Source organism: Manihot esculenta, chromosome 9 (assembly GCF_001659605.2).
Source record: "Manihot esculenta cultivar AM560-2 chromosome 9, M.esculenta_v8, whole genome shotgun sequence".
NCBI classification, from domain to species: domain Eukaryota; kingdom Viridiplantae; phylum Streptophyta; class Magnoliopsida; order Malpighiales; family Euphorbiaceae; genus Manihot; species Manihot esculenta.
Genome location: NC_035169.2, coordinates 34,044,104 through 34,060,124, shown reverse-complemented (window position 1 = coordinate 34,060,124; position 16,021 = coordinate 34,044,104). Strand labels below are relative to the sequence as shown.

At 34.1% G+C, this 16,021-nt stretch overlaps 1 protein-coding gene across 5 annotated transcripts; it reads right to left on the bottom strand.

Annotated features, from left to right (window-relative positions):
* Positions 1-411: 411 nt before the first annotated feature.
* On the bottom strand, positions 412-14,820 carry LOC110622632 (CCR4-NOT transcription complex subunit 3). Of its 5 annotated transcripts, none has more exons than XM_021767218.2 (16): positions 14,514-14,820; positions 12,812-12,943; positions 9,354-9,491; positions 8,602-8,652; positions 7,231-7,320; positions 7,007-7,153; positions 6,701-6,811; positions 5,926-6,000; positions 4,621-5,358; positions 3,698-3,865; positions 2,851-3,031; positions 2,628-2,773; positions 1,406-1,684; positions 1,182-1,316; positions 908-1,089; positions 412-670 (listed from the first exon to the last, which is right to left on the bottom strand). In XM_021767218.2, exons 1-16 carry the CDS (start codon positions 14,604-14,606, stop codon positions 604-606), a joined length of 2,733 nt encoding a protein of 910 aa, XP_021622910.1. In that variant the 5' UTR covers positions 14,607-14,820; the 3' UTR covers positions 412-603. The 5 variants fall into 5 exon arrangements, with proteins under 5 accessions (XP_021622910.1, XP_021622912.1, XP_021622911.1 ...); XM_021767220.2 differs by having other exon boundaries at positions 4,621-5,316; XM_021767219.2 differs by having other exon boundaries at positions 2,851-3,028; positions 14,514-14,819.
* Between the last annotated feature and the right edge of the window lie 1,201 nt (positions 14,821-16,021).

Below are 16,021 nucleotides of genomic sequence, written 5' to 3'. Positions count from 1 at the left end.
GTTCCAGAAGATATTGAAAGTGACTGCTTCAAAATTCTCTCGTCAAAACCTACCCTTTACTTTGATGAGATCCAGGGGATTACGCGGCTTTAATGTTTGTATGCGTGTTTTTTTTCCCCCCAAAGGACACTTATTTAGTTTAGGAGAGCAAATCTGAATCTGGAGACCCTAGGCCCTAGGGGATTTCTCCTTTTCAAGTCGTTTAGTGTAGGTTGCTTCATTTGTATACTTGCTTTTAACATGGTATTATTTAAATTCTGCTACCAAGATATTGTATATAGTATATTTCGTGTCTACCAAGGTTAATTATAGTTTAACAAATAACTTTGCGAAAAGTGTATTTTCCAAGAGCCTACCCCTGCGTAGTTCAGGTAGCAAGACCCTGCTAGGCTAGACCCGCCCCCTGCCTAATGGGAAAAAAGAGTTTTTTTAAAGAAGACTGGCTAGTTTCTGTTGTACAATGCTGACAAGAATAAATCACAATTTACACAAGTAATACTAACATATCCAACTAAAAACTTCTTGTAACTGTATAAAAAAAAAAAAAAGAGAGATGTGAGCTATGAATCTGATTCGGGTGATTGTTATGGCACGGTGCATCCTCTAGACAATAAGTTCATCTTCAAGATAGTTGTACTCAAAAGTGAACTCAGTCTTGATTCTTTGACACCTGAATAGAGAACAACAATCATTAGAACCACACAGTTTCAAAGGAATCTCTTTTCGTTTTTCATTTTTTTTTTGTCAAATGAAGAGAAAGAGGAGTTGCAATGCTTAAAAGCAGACCTCAGCATTCAAAAACATTATCTGATGTAACAGCTCTTTCATCCTCAAAGACACAAATACATGCAATTTTACCCAACAAAATTAACAGCTATGGATAAATAAATAAACGCAAGCAACGTACCATCCATGTTGGAGGTCATCATTGGCGATATGGAAATCAAAGTAAACATAAGTCCCCTGTTCATATTCATCAGTAGCAACTTTGGGTTCCTCGTGCCGTTGAAACCAGGTGTTGTATTTTCTGTGATATCTCCAGGATTGCTTCTTTAGTTCTTTTGCAGCCAAATATTGCTGATATGTATTCTGCAGAAAATAACCGACTTGAGAACAAGTTCACTGTGACTTTATGCTAGAAATCAATACCACATAAAAAATTAACCTTGTATCCACATCACCTGTTGGTAGTAGAATGCAAAGAATAAAGTATCAGTGCCATAACTATCCATGGTTAATCGTTCCCAGAATCCAGGATTATTTACAATAGGTGCCTGAACTTGAGGATAGCTGGGAGGTGTGGCTGCAGGGTGCTTCTGAAATAAAAAAGTGCAAATAATCTTCTCAGAAGCCATTAACGCCACAATTTAACAGGTCCAAAAGGAAAAGATAATGGGATCCATACCGGAGTATAGCTTCTAGCTCGTTCTGAGTCCTTAGGTTGTGGAAGTTTGTGATAAGCAGACTCAAGCATCTGCAAATTGTACAACTGATCATGCATTGACCCAGAATTCACAGCAGATCCACTGAGATTATCACCAATGGCACCAAGGTCGGAGACACTTCTCCGACCAATAACACCAAGGGCAGTAGAAGGCTGGCTGGATTGTATGGGTTGCCCAGGCGAGAGATCAATATCTCTAGGCACTTGAATAGGCTCTGCCAAAGAAGCAGATGTTCCTGTCTGCAGCAAAAAAAAAAAAAAACGAAAAAAATAAATTTAGACCACATCATCCAAAAAACATTGAAATGATGTTTATACAATATCACCACCACATTTCAAACCAATCATTTCTTGAACAAACAATCATTGTCAAACAAATACAACAAAAAATGCAATTCAATATCTTCAGATAGGCTTTGTTTTGGAAAATTCATTCACAAGAAAGGAATTTAATTAAATTCTTACACAATCCTACAATAATTTCTATTTCCTTTAAAATAAAAATTTTTAATGTTAAAAAGAATTGAATTCGTCAAATCCAAACAAAAAAGATATCAATTGAGTTGAATTCTTGCAAATACCTTAATTTTAAGCAGAAGGACAAAGATTTTGCCAAAGGACATTAAAATGGTAATGAAATATTGGTTTTAGAAATTGGTGTATATAAAAGTTCATAAATCAAGTACCAGGGATCAGCACCAACAGAATCAAAACATAGTCTGATACATTAAGTCTAACAAATTAGCAGCTGCGCCCATCAGCACCAAATATATGCCACTTCCAAATTAGGTAAAAGATTAAAAACATCCTCAACAGTTTCTTTTTCCTAATTGTGATGTGAGAAACACATGATTAATCCCTGAGACATACAGTCCATAACATTTCAAGCCAAGTATTACCTTCAATCCTAAAACAATGTCATGCGAAGCTACCAACATGTGGATTATTATTATTATTATTATTATTTATGCATTTGGCCAATAGCTCTGGAGATTCCAACAACCAAAACAGGAATAAGGTTGAAATTGATTCCATCAGATCCACCAAGGCAATTAAGTAACCCTTCCTGGGAGGATGGACAGGTACCCAAATTGACAAGAAAATTTCCATTGCAAGACTTATGAAAAACATCATTCAGCTTAATTTGGTAAAGCAGGCAAGATTGACAAATTATACTACAGACAGGTGTATCCATTGCATATGTAGCTTTCAGTTCATCCTCATTCACAAGATTTTTGCTCAGCCCAGATGTAGCAGCAGATTCAGGAATTGAATCATCAGGTAAATTCTGAGGTTGCTGCTGCTCCTCAGCTTTCAAATGGCCAACGTCTGTATTATCCATTCACAGCATTAATATAAGCTAATTAAAATAGTGTGCAAATTAATGTAAGCTAATTAAGTAGTACCAGCATCTTTTACACCACTTGACATCACAACTTGAGGACTAGACGGTTGATGGATGGAGTTTTGCTGCTGAATGGATTGCTGCTGAATGGCAGCAGATGTAACAGTACTGAGACCAGGTGCCTGAACTCCTAGTCCCAGACTAGCTTGAGAAGAGATGGATGAACTTTGAGAATTAAACTGCTAACAGTCAGAAAAGCAAGCAAAAAGGTATAAAAAAAAACTGAAGTTGAAATTATACAGGGAAGCTCAAAAGCAAGAATAAATTGGACCATCAAAAGTTGTACAAACAACATATCAACCACAATCATGTGTCAACAAGAGGCAGCATGATCAAATAAGTATTAACTACTTGCCTTTATATCATTTGATCAAAACTGTGATATGCCTATAATTTTCATATTCAATTTTATTTTGAAAAGTTAAACTCAATTCATTTCACATGAAACAAGATTATTGATTTGACAAAGAATGAGAAATAAGAAACAGTATTGCGTACGTGTGTGTGTGTGTGTGCGCGTGCAAAATTCTCAATTCAAGACGGATACTTTATAAGAAAAAATATTAATGGCTAAATAGACATATAGACAAGTGCATGGATGTGGTTCTCTGAGAATTATGAACCTCGTTTCCACACAACAAAGCATATTGCAGACACAATTAATCTAACTACACCAAATTTACAAAATGTGTACTTGGAAGAGATGACTGAGCTATGTTATGCAAACACTAGTCGAGCAGTTTGGAAACAACATTATATTCTGCCAGAACAAAGTTATCCACAAATTGTTAGGCTGGAAGAGCACGGATAATGGCAAGGAATTGAAACTCCTGTATAAGAACAAGCACCTGTTGCAATAAGGGGTTTTGTTGGGCAGAAAACTGTTTATGATTTCCACCAGCAAGAGGTGGCATACCAAGAAGGGTGCTATGACCTTGTTGCTGGACTTGCTGAAGGCGTTGCAAAAATTTCTCCCTCTGATCAGGTGCTATTTCAGTTCTTGCACGAAATTGCCCCTGCAATACAAAGTAGAAAATTGGGAAGGCGCGAGTCTAATAATACTCTTTACTAGAGCTTAATATTTTATTCAAAACAAGGAGCACATAACTTTCAGCAAGCTTGCATTCTCCACTTGTTATCTTTATACATTTCTGGTCCTTTGGATAAGCAAAAGATTTTCTTCATTTCTTCAGCTTATTTGCTTTGCACTTCGCACTCTCTGCCTCAGAATATTTTTTTTATCATTTCGATTAGGTTTTGTCTCCTTTCAGTTATTGTCTATTCAAGAACAGTAAAAGCAAATGCAGCATTGTCTATTGATTCAGTCAACAAGATGCTTCCCACTCTCTGCCTCACTATTTTTTTCATCATTTCGATTAGGTTCTGTCTCCTTTCAGTTATCGTCTATTGAAAAAAGCAAATGCAGTATTGGCTCTTGATTCAGTCAACAAGACTACAGGCCATATGGACCTTGTTTCACTTCTATTTTCCAAATAACCGTAAAATGGTAAAAGCTGCAATAATTGAACCCTTATAGTACTGGAAAGGCTTGGAGACACAGAGTGGGTAGAATTTCAGATGGAGTCAAGTTCTACAATGTTTTACATTAGTATATCCCTGCCACACATTTTATGTCTATCCAAAAAATAAATTCTTTCATTTATCAAATGAATTGTTGCTCTTGGGGACAGCATAGATTGAAAAGCATATGGTAACAAGTAAGGGTATAATATGCACTAGAGCAACATGCATAAAAATGAAATTTACTTACTGGCTCATTCTGATTTTGAAATGAACTTCCAGGTCTCCATTGCATGCCAGGGACCAAAGAAGGAGAAAATACTCTTCCACCTATTGCAGCAGCTTCACCAACATTACTAGAATCAACCATACCAGTTGCATCATTATTCTTGCCAGTCTGAGACAAGATCATTCGATTACTTAATGGAGAAGTCAAAGGTTGCACCATTCCACTACTAACAAGTCTATCATCTGTTGATAAAATACTTCTTTTTGCAATGTCAGATGCCGACGTTACTGCACTAAGAGCTCCATTGCTAGGAACTGCACCAGAACTAAGAGGGATACTAGATGAAGGCTGGCTAGGGAGGCTACCTCTAGCAATGCCCCTTGCTAATCCAGGATCAGCAAGAGCTGGTGAAGGCCGATGGACAGGAAAGCCTGCAATTTCTTCCTCCTTCCCAGAATTTCCCAGGGTTGCAGGAGAGGAAGGAATGGCAGAAGCTGCATTTTCCAGCACACCTCTAACGGAAATTGAACTTGGAAGAATTGAAGAGGCTGAAACACTAGAAAATATAGGAGCCGAAACCCCAACTGAAACAGGAGTTGCATGATTCATGGTTGGTGTTGATGCAGCAGAAGAACCAATAATACCACTTTTGGCAGGTGGAGTTCTGGCAACAATATCAGAATTACTATCCTGCGAAGCTGTATCATCAGCTTGCTCCTGAACAGAAGTAGCCTGTTGATGAGCAGAAGTGGCAATAGCCTGGACAGAATCATTAATTCAATGATTACAAGTTTTCTCAATGTCATGTGCAGACAAAACAGAGTTGAAGAAAAATTAGTGGAATCAATACTAAGCAATTAAACTAGAATATAATCTGGAAACTTAAATCCAAATTGAAATACAGAACATCGATCAATATACAAAAGAAAGAAAAGGCTCTCATAATTGTGAAACAGCTTCTGTTAAAAAGCAAGTGCATAGAACCATTAGCAATAACCTTCATGGCACACTTAATAGTTAACATATAAGACTAATGGAACAGAAAAATCTGAACCCCAACACAATGTTTTTGTTAAATAATAAAATAATAAAATAATAAATTAGAACAACAAAAAGAAAGGGCATAGTATGTGATTTAAGAAACTTTCTTTTTTCAATCCACAATAAAAAAACAACGGAGGTATGCGAGGCATATAAGTTACAAGCAGCTCTAATTTTATAATCAATAAATCTCAAGACACTCACAATCAAAGCTTTGATTTTCTCCACATTGAGAATTAGAAAGCAAAAGATAATAACATTCTCAATTCCACATAAATAACATACAGGCATTTGAGATGTTGATGTCGATGCTGATGCTGGTGCTACTAAATTAGTCTTCAAGCCATGAATTGGTGCACCCTGTGGAAAAAGAAAATTACAATTTGAGAAGTCAAGAAAAATAAGAAAAAGAAGTGGGATATATACATTTAGGGATGAAGAAAAAAATATTATGATTATTGACACAGCCCAAAAATAATTATAGAACAATATAATCATATTTCACTAGAACACTTGTTTCCTAACAGAGCAGACCAGCAAGTCTGAATGATATGATAAGAAGATGCTAGGGCTAAGGTTCCAGGATAACCACCAGCTTAAATGGTGAATGAATTGATTTTTTTAGATACTCAACTATAAATTGGACAGGATAGACGAATGGATCTATCTTTCTATTCATATATATTACTAAACTGGAGGATGGATGAGCTGGTTTAAATGCAATTTGATGAGAGTTTAAACATTCCAAATGGCTGGCCATCTTGATGACGTAAAATCCAACCATCTCTTTCTTTTTCTTTTAGCAAGCAGTGATTCAAGAAGCTATCAAAACCTGTTAATCACAATTATGTCGTTCTCTAGTTTGTATGCTAGAGGTAAACACAGTATATGTAATGTACGTCAAAACCAATGTACTGATGGGCCAGGACAGAGATGGGTGGGAGAGGGGTGGGCATGGAGCCTCTTCCTAATAGAAGGATGTAATGTAGTGTAGCATATCCCTCAGGATCACCAGCATGATAAAAGAGTTGGAAGAATCAACTGCATGTCATATGTTTACCTTGACAAGCCCAGGAGGACCAACTGTAACAAGATCTTCAAGAGACTCCACCTTGTCTAGTGGCAATGAGCTGTAAAGCTCGTCAACGTCACTAAATTCCTCAAAATCCTCCTATTGGGGAAGAGATTTTTTTGGGAATGGGGGGAGAACAGCTAATGGAGGTTAGACAAAAGCAAGCACATGAAAATATTTTGCACCAATAATAACAATAATTAAACAAAAACTGTTCAATAGATGTAAAACAAACTGTATGTTGCCAGAGATACAGTTCGTGTGCATCCATCGAACAAATTGAGAAATGCAGACCTGATTACGTTCCACATAGTCATCAAGAAAGTCTTTGACATCATTGACCTGCTCAGGACTCAATTCATCATTATCCAGTAGCCTCAAGATCAATTCTAACTTCATTATATGAGACTTGTGTCGTACAATAGACGCCTCCAAATGTGTCTGAAAGGTCAAAATGAACAAATGACTACAGAAAGAAACACCAATTTCAAAAATGCATGAGTGGCTTTCAGTAATACCAGTCTAGGCGGCCTTGTTTTTCCTTTCTTAACAGAGAGTCCCTCAATCTCAGATTCAAAGCTATCAATCTGAGATTCCAACTCCCCAACCTAATCAAGGAAAAATAATTACTTACACTGTCACTAAAAAATATAGCTGCTATAAGAACTATAAGAGATGTTAATTTGGTTTTGTAAACTGTAATTATGAGCTGAATAACAACCATAAAACAGATGAAGCTGACAATCCAAAAGAGTCCTTTAATATAATAAATTCTAAAGGGAGAAAAATTGTTACTCGTCAAATTTTTATACCATCCTGCCACTTGAATAACTTTGTTATAGTTGCAAATACAATGTGATGTTAGGGGTGAGCATTAATCCGTTTTCACAGTAATTTGGGTTGGTTGTTTCAAGAAAGTTTTCGGTTTATTTCAGTTGATTCAGTAAAAAAAGCAAAATAACTGCCAGTTTTCCTCCCCATGTAATCCACTGCTGTTTAAGCTAGGTATAAAACCCTTTCCCTTTCAGGAATCAGAAGGCATCTTCCCTTCCAGGGTCTGCCATCTCACTCTCATGCACCACTCTCAAACTCACCAACCTCTCTTTTAACATTTCTTCTCTTCTTCTCATTTTTACTCTACCACAGAATATGGAACTAAGTTACAGCCGACAGAGCCATTTGGCTTTCCTGCTCCAGGGGCTTTACTTTCCTATTTGGCTCTCATCTTCTGCAAGGGTTGCCCTCTCATTTCTGGAACATCTATTATGACATAGAGAACATCAACAACTCCAGATTTGTGCTGGGAGTTGAAGCCCAGATCTGTGGCAAACATCAAAAGCTCCTGTGGCGATGATCTGTTTGGCTCTCGTCTTCTATGTTGAAGATATGTGGCTCCTGTGCTGATAAGAACATCTCCAAATCCGTGGCCAACAAGCTTGCATTGTTCTTCAAACTGTAATTGTGATGTTGGGTTAGCTTGAAAAAATTGACTTGCTTATCTCTCGTCCCCAATCTGCTATTTATTGTGACAATATTGTTATTCTCATATCTCCAATCTAGTGTGCCTTGTATTATTATTGTTTTGATCTGTAAACTTTGATTGTGATGTTAGATTTGTTCAGAAAAATTTATGTACTTTGGTCATTGAAATTTGAAGAACTGATGGATCAAACCAAATCAAACTGATGTTTTTCAGTTTGGTTTCTCAAAAAATATGACTCGGTGGTTCCATTTGTTCATTTGAACCGATTGCACACCCCCTACATTAGTCAACAAATAGACTGAATACACAAATTACTATACTGCTACTAGATATTGAAAATTTCATGCTATCAGCTGAAACAAATGAGTTTTAAAAAAAGGGGGCTGTGATTTCAAATTTTCTATACCACATTGTTTAACCAATCCCTTGTCTCTGATTTAGCCTTCTCCTTTGGATCCTATCAAAAGAAGATTCAATTATTAGAATTTGACTACAACAATATTTTGACTACAACAATATATTTTCCAGAGGTCAAAAGTAATAAATTTACTTGATCTCAGAAATAACAGAGAAAGATGATGAGTAGAATCACCATGAAAATCACCCCACATTCAAAAGCCAATTTTTTAGAATTGAAAAAAAAAAACTACTCATTGAAAAAAATTAAAGAAAGAAAGCCAAGGCCAATAATCAACTAACAATTCTTTGGCAAATACCAAGACAATGATACTCACCAATCATACAAATCAAAAGAAAAAAAAATGCTTCACCCAGTTCTATGCAGTATGCCCTCAACATTGCCTGCTGATAAGTCATAACTCAATATCTCTTAAGTTCTGCTTCCTCTTCTTCCCATCAAAACCATAGGAAGACAGTGCCGAGTGACGGAGTGAGAGCCGATAAACCATATTTAGAAAAGACATTGAACAGAAAAAACCAAAAAAAAAAAATACTGTATACAAGAAAAGTCCTAAACTCTTTGAGTGGATCAGATTAAGTACCAACAGTCAAGGCAATAACATGAAATTAAGAGAATGTTATAATAAGTAGCAATTCCTGAAATGAACAAGGAACAAATCTGAGGCTTAGTCAACCTCATAATTACCATTCACATTGTAGCACTTTGATTAACAAAACAGTAAACTGTCCAATGCTTACAGTTTTTGGTTGTTGGCCCAGCCCTTCCTTAGAAAATGCCTTTGTTTTTGTTTCCTTCTCACAGATCTTAAATCTCTCCATTTCACGCTCAATAAGCTTTCGAGCATCCACTAAAGCCTGCTCGTAAGAGGCACTAACCTGCATGAACATGAACCAAATAAAAAAATAGTTGTCAACTTCAGAATCAGTAAAACACAGATCAAAAGAATGAAAAGCAGCCATCATATTTCATGATAATCAAAGTTGACAAAAGAACCAGACAAGTTCCTTGTATATTAACACTTGAGCAATTTAGTGCACATATAACAGGAAAACAAACAAAAATGTCATCGCCACCAGAAGTATCATTTTTTTAGAGGAAAAGAATATTCAGAGAAAAGGGTAAAAATTATAAGAAGAGAAAATTAATAATGCTAATTATAAAAACAATAGACAGCTGTGAATCTACTAATTAAATAATGAACTTCTAAATCATAAAAAAATAATCCATCTAGAGCTTGCTTCACAAACAGGCAGTTAACCAACAAATAACCATGTTCTTCCTTCAAATGAGTAAGTTTGAAAACTGGAATGAAGGGATGTCAAGAGTAAATAAAGATAGAAATAATCAACTATATTAGGCAAAAGACTCATATTGGCCCTTAAAGTATAGACAAATAGTCATATAAGCACCTAAACATTTTTTAGGATCAAATAAGCCTTTCAACTATTAAAATAGATAAATAAGTTTTCTAAATTTAAAAATAGACCAACAAGCCCTCGGTGGAGATATAAACCCTTTGAATTCTAAAATGGAACAATTAAACCCTTGAACTTTAAAAAATGAATCAAAAGAGATTGGACTATGACTTGCTTTCAATTCGAATCCAGGCATATATGAAAATTTTCTAAGGCATGGTCATCATCAATTATCTTGTGTATCTGATTTGCAATATCATGGTAGGCATCTTTTGCATCCTAGAGCAGATTGATGAAATGTTTTTTGTCAAATGGTTCAGATGGCTTATCTATGGGTTCATTGTCTTTGTTACCATGTTATTTGGACTTGGGTACAGGTGTCGGATATGAATACAAATCTATGTGTTGTGTACCCATATGGAAATGAATAAACATCTGTGTCTGAGTTGTTAAACTTTCCACACAGAAATACAAGGATATGGATCCAAATCTAGACACGAGTGCTCAGATAAGTTATGCAAATAAAATAAAAAATAATAATCATAGTCTAGATAAATTAATATGTTTATTAAAAATTTAATTAATATGATAATTTTTAACATAATGCAAAAATAATTTAAGATTTAACATGACATTATATTTTAAATAATTAAAATTAATAATATTCAAATTTTATAATGATGATAAGTTAATTATTTATTACATATTTTTTTAAAACATGATTGATTGCCACTCAACATATTAAAATAGAAAAAATAAATAAAGTTTCATGACCCATTAAAATTTTAAAGAAAAACAAAGAGTTACTTTCCACATTTTTTGTCCACAAGGAACCCTAGTGCCTTTGTAATTTCCCAAACCTCATTTAAGCCTGTACCTCTCCTCCCCTCCCCTTTCTTCCTCTTCATCTTTTTTCTTTCTTTTTTTCTATTTCTTTCTTTCTCCTACTAAGTCGCTAGTTTTGCTATCAAACTTCATAGAAGTTTATTGTACATATATTCCATGTTGCATCCTGTAAGGGTGACCACTTATCAGTTTAAACAGAAAAACTAAACAAAATCAATTTAATTTGACATTTTGGTAAATCGGTTTGGTTTTGTTTGTTATTTTGAAGACAGTTTTTCCTTTCGGTAAGATTATTAAGGTTAAAAAACCAAACTGAATCATTCTTGCTCCTTGATGCAATTGTCCTTCTAAACCCTATGTATTTAAGGCTTATTATTTGCATTTTTGTATTCTCAGCCAACTACCATTTCCTTTTTCTCCCCTTCTTCTTCTTCTTCTTCTTCTTCTCCTTCTTCAAGCTCTCCTAAACTGCCATGAAAAACTCTTCTTTTTTCATTCCTCCTAAAGAACTACCAACACCCAACAGAACCGCTTCTCTTCTTTGGTTCCTCTCTTTCCTCTGCAAAACGACTGCCAACAGAACCCACATGCCATTAATCACGACTCATGAGCGGATCCAACAATCTACTCGATCTACAACATCTCACCACAGTGATGCACCAATCAATTTATAGATGAAAAGTTCGATTTCGTTTACATTGGTCCGATTCTTCTTCTTCTGAACTTGTCAGGCTGTAACCTCGTAGGGTGTGGCATGGCTATTCAGCGAGTCCAAATACCAAAGCTTCGTTATAGTCAATACATCAATTTGAAATAATCTAATGAAACCTAATTTTGATTATTAGGTTGAGAGGTGCGCAGATAACTTAAACTTGCATACATCACCAAAAGGATGTTACTCATAAATGGATAAGGTAAAATATAAAAAATGATATGAATTGGAAGAAAGGGTTTATTTGATATATGTTTAAAATTTAAAGGGTTTATTTGATATATTTTAAAAAATTGAGGGGCTTATATATCTCATAATAGCTTGATCTTTTTAAAATTTAAGTCTTATTTGATCTATTTTAAATAGTTGAACGACTTATTTGGACCTGAAACTAAGTTTTAGGGCTTATATGATTTTGGCTAAATAGGTGGTTTACCAATTACAGCATCCTCAAATTAAAAAGATTTCAACTTAGGCTTCATTTATACCATGGCTTATATATGTATACATATTCACTCAAAGAAATTGCTAGCATTTTGGAGCACTTAGAAAATTAATTCAAAAGGACACTGTTTTCATGGTCAAAAAGAAAGCTAGGCTACTTTCAAAGAAAATAACCTCCTTTTTTAAAAATAGTAAAAGATTTTCTAAATTTTGACAAACTCATTAAAAAGCACAGACCTATAAAAGAACCATAGAAACATATAATATTTAGTGTCCTAAATATTGTTGGCCATCCATGGCCATTAATATATCTCCATTATCAGTCACTCTTACTCATGACAACCACCATTTACCTTCTCCTTTTCTCATGTTTTCTTTCTTGCATTCAACAATAAATAGCAATAAATTCTATGAAGCTTTTATATTTCTAAACATTTCCATAGTTTTATATATTGAAAGAAAATAATATTTTTGCATGCATCCAAACATCTAATTTCTAATTGATTTCATTATAGCAACCATATAAAAGAAATTATGTTATGCATTCTCCACAAACAAGATATTTCTGCAAACAAGAAAAGCCTAAATAAAAAAATCTCAATAATAAGCACATGACATCTAGTGTAAAGATCAAATTAACTGTCATTATTGACATATAAATAAGACTAAATCATAGAATTACACCCAAATATATCTCATGAATTCAGGAGTTCCTTTCACATTATGCTTTGCATGCTTCAAACACATTGGACAAGATACTGAAACAAAGAGGACTGACCTTCTTATCCTTGATCTCACTAGATTGAATCCATGTTTTTATTTGATCCCTGTATCTCTGTAGCTTTTTTATCTCCTTTTTCAAATCTGCCTCAAATTTCTCTTTCTGATTTGCATTGTCCGTATCATAAACCTAAAGTAACAATAGGCATTCATAAACAACCACAGTTTGAAAGAAATAACCAACAAAGTCTAATTTATTTTGATGTGGAAATAAACAGAATGCCTAGCAGTTAGAAGTAAAAAGAGAACATCATCAACAAATTGACAATGACGATAACATGAGTATCATGGGCCAAAGGTAATAATGCATGTTCATAAACAATAAAATTTTGAAAATATAACCAGAAAACCCTCAAGTTGAGTAACTGAAAAGTAATATAAAACCTCAATCATAAAAATAGCAACAACAATGCTACTGACAAAGAAAACTAATTCATTGTGTAATAATTTCCCTAACAAAACTAGATGGTTTTTGCTAATTACAAATTGAGCATGCAACTTTAAAATTTCAACACAAGTTTTTCTTTCTTTCCTTTAGATATACATCACAATATTTTGTTAGCACTAAATTCAAATATAAAGTGCTAAGATCATATGCCAAGGCAAATAAAATTTTTACTTAATTTGTTCAGCTAATAGTTATTTTCTCAATTACCACAATTTTGTTAGCACTAAATTCAAATATAAAGTGCCAAGATCATCTGCCAAGGCAAATAAAATTTTTACTTAATTTGTTCAGCTAACAGTTATTTTCTCAATTACCACAAAAACCACTACTACGATTATTATCTATCAATAGTACCATTGCACTGCTGGCGTCATTTCCATCAAGATGGCTGGTTAACTACCACTGGAATCATCATTTTACAAAAGACTATCAATCTATCATGCAGCAACACCACCCCAATCCTACACCACTCTCACCAGTCAATACTAGTGCAGCCTTCATTTACTCTGCCACCACACCAGCTCCATAATCACAGACTTAATAATTACCATAATCACTGTGACCAGCACAGTCGCTATAGCATCATCATAACCAATTTGCTGACAAATTTTCTTTCATTCCCTTTTCAAACTCAATAAATCACAAGTTTTTCACCAGTTGTAGATTTTAGAGCTTAATCTTTCGGTACGAAAATAATTTAAGCTATTAAATACCAATTTTACCAATCACGACCTGAGAGATAAAACAAAAGACATCTAAAAAATAGTGAAGCGAGCCTCTACTGTTCCACACTAAATAAATTGAACAAGGCAAAGAAAATGAAGGAAAACAAGAATTTGCATAAGCAATGACTTCAAAACCCAGAAAGAAAGATCAAAATAAAAATTCACGTTGCATTGCATGCACATCGCTTTCTCTAGGTAATAAAAAAAAAAGGTTAATTGATATTAAAATGGGGAAAACAGACATTAGACATCCTAATTCGAGCAAATGCTTACTTTAAGGGTAAGAACTAAATTTAGATACAAAATTGTTCATTATAGTCTGATTTCCAGCATTTTCTAAGCGACCAAACAGATGTTCAAAACAAATTAAAAATATAACAAAAATGCTAAAGCAAGACATTTGCCAGAGTCACAACTACTAAGAGAAGTGATTTTGGATGCTTGGATCGATGATTTTCTGGAAAATTCTATTCAGCCAAAACATAACCAGAAAAGGAAAAAAAAAAAGAGAGAGAGAGAATGATTACCTTGTTCCAGATGCTGTCGAAAACATCGACGCCTTCTTGGACCTTCTTCAGAACGCGATCAATCTCGCCTTGTAGCTTGCGGCTTGCTCCCATTGTGGAAATATAAAATGTTTAAGAGAAAAAGCGGGTTTTATCATCCAAAAAGAGAAGACGTCCAGTGGTTTGCTCTTCTTATTTCCGATCAGCTTGCACAGTACTGTGTTCTAGGGTTTCTTATCTCCGGCTGGGTGTGACTATTAACAAAAGACGGATATGGAGATGCACGTAGAAGCAGTTGGAAGAGAGATGGGAGTGCTAGGCTTGTGACTGTGAGTTGCGACGGTGCTCCTTGGGCTTTTTACGATATTTGGGCTTCCGGCTTTCTGGGCTCTTCCGTTATTGGATTTTGATTTTGGATTTAGTGGAACTTTTTAAATTCATGGGTTCAGATTAATTTCACTTACCGTGTCTCTATTTTATAATTATATCAATAATGTTTTTCAACTTTAAATTGTATTATTATTATTTTTATTAGAAAACCTTATGAAGTTTCATTTGAATATTAGTAGTATTTGCTATCACCGGTTTTACTAAAATATTTCTCTTTCACTGTGGATTCCTCCTTCCGCCCTTTCTTTTTAGTTTTGTTTTGCAGATCCGACATTTTTTAGAAAGTTTTTTTTAGGTTATTTACATGTTAGATTTCTTTGATTATAGGTCTAAAAAGTATGTTTAGAGGGTATTGCATGTGGTGGTTGAAACCTCCATAGAACTGTCTCTCTTTGATCTATCACAAAGAATGACGAATCTTCTTTACTTTATTTTTATTTTACCAAACGATAAAAATCCCTCCTATCTTTTTTATTGAATTTATATCTTAATGTTTTCTATGCTTATATGTTATTGAAATCTCTAAATCTTTATTCTCTATGTCTTATCTCCAACTAAGACTAGTTAACGTTTAAATCATAAGATTTAAAGAGTTACATAAATGAGCACTTCAAGACTTAGTCTGGTGGAAAGTGCATCCTGTAGTTTTGAAAGGTCTAAGATTCGACGAGTCACATAAATGAGACACTAAAGAACAACCTCGTTTAGACTATCTTACGCTAGGTTTAATTTATTTGAATTTTTTGGCCTGTTTTAACTTATATGAGCTAAATTAGGTTTTGGGTCCTAATGTTTAAAACCTTTCATCTTTATATATAGGCCGAAACTTTTTATCAGTGCAAACTTTATCATTTGATAGAATATATATTATTTATTTTTATAACTTTTGTTCATTTTATTTTTAATATGTATTAAGAAAGATAATTATTTTAAAAATATTAAATTTTATTAAATACTAAAAAAAATAAAAAAATTTCTTAAAATTAATTAAAATTATAATAATGAAAAGTGAATAATAATTTTAAAATAATTAAAAATAAAAATTGGATAAAAATGATGACAGAAATGGATGCTATATTATATATAATTTTCAATAATATTATTAATTTAGATTTGCAATCACCCGTGACTATGACTTT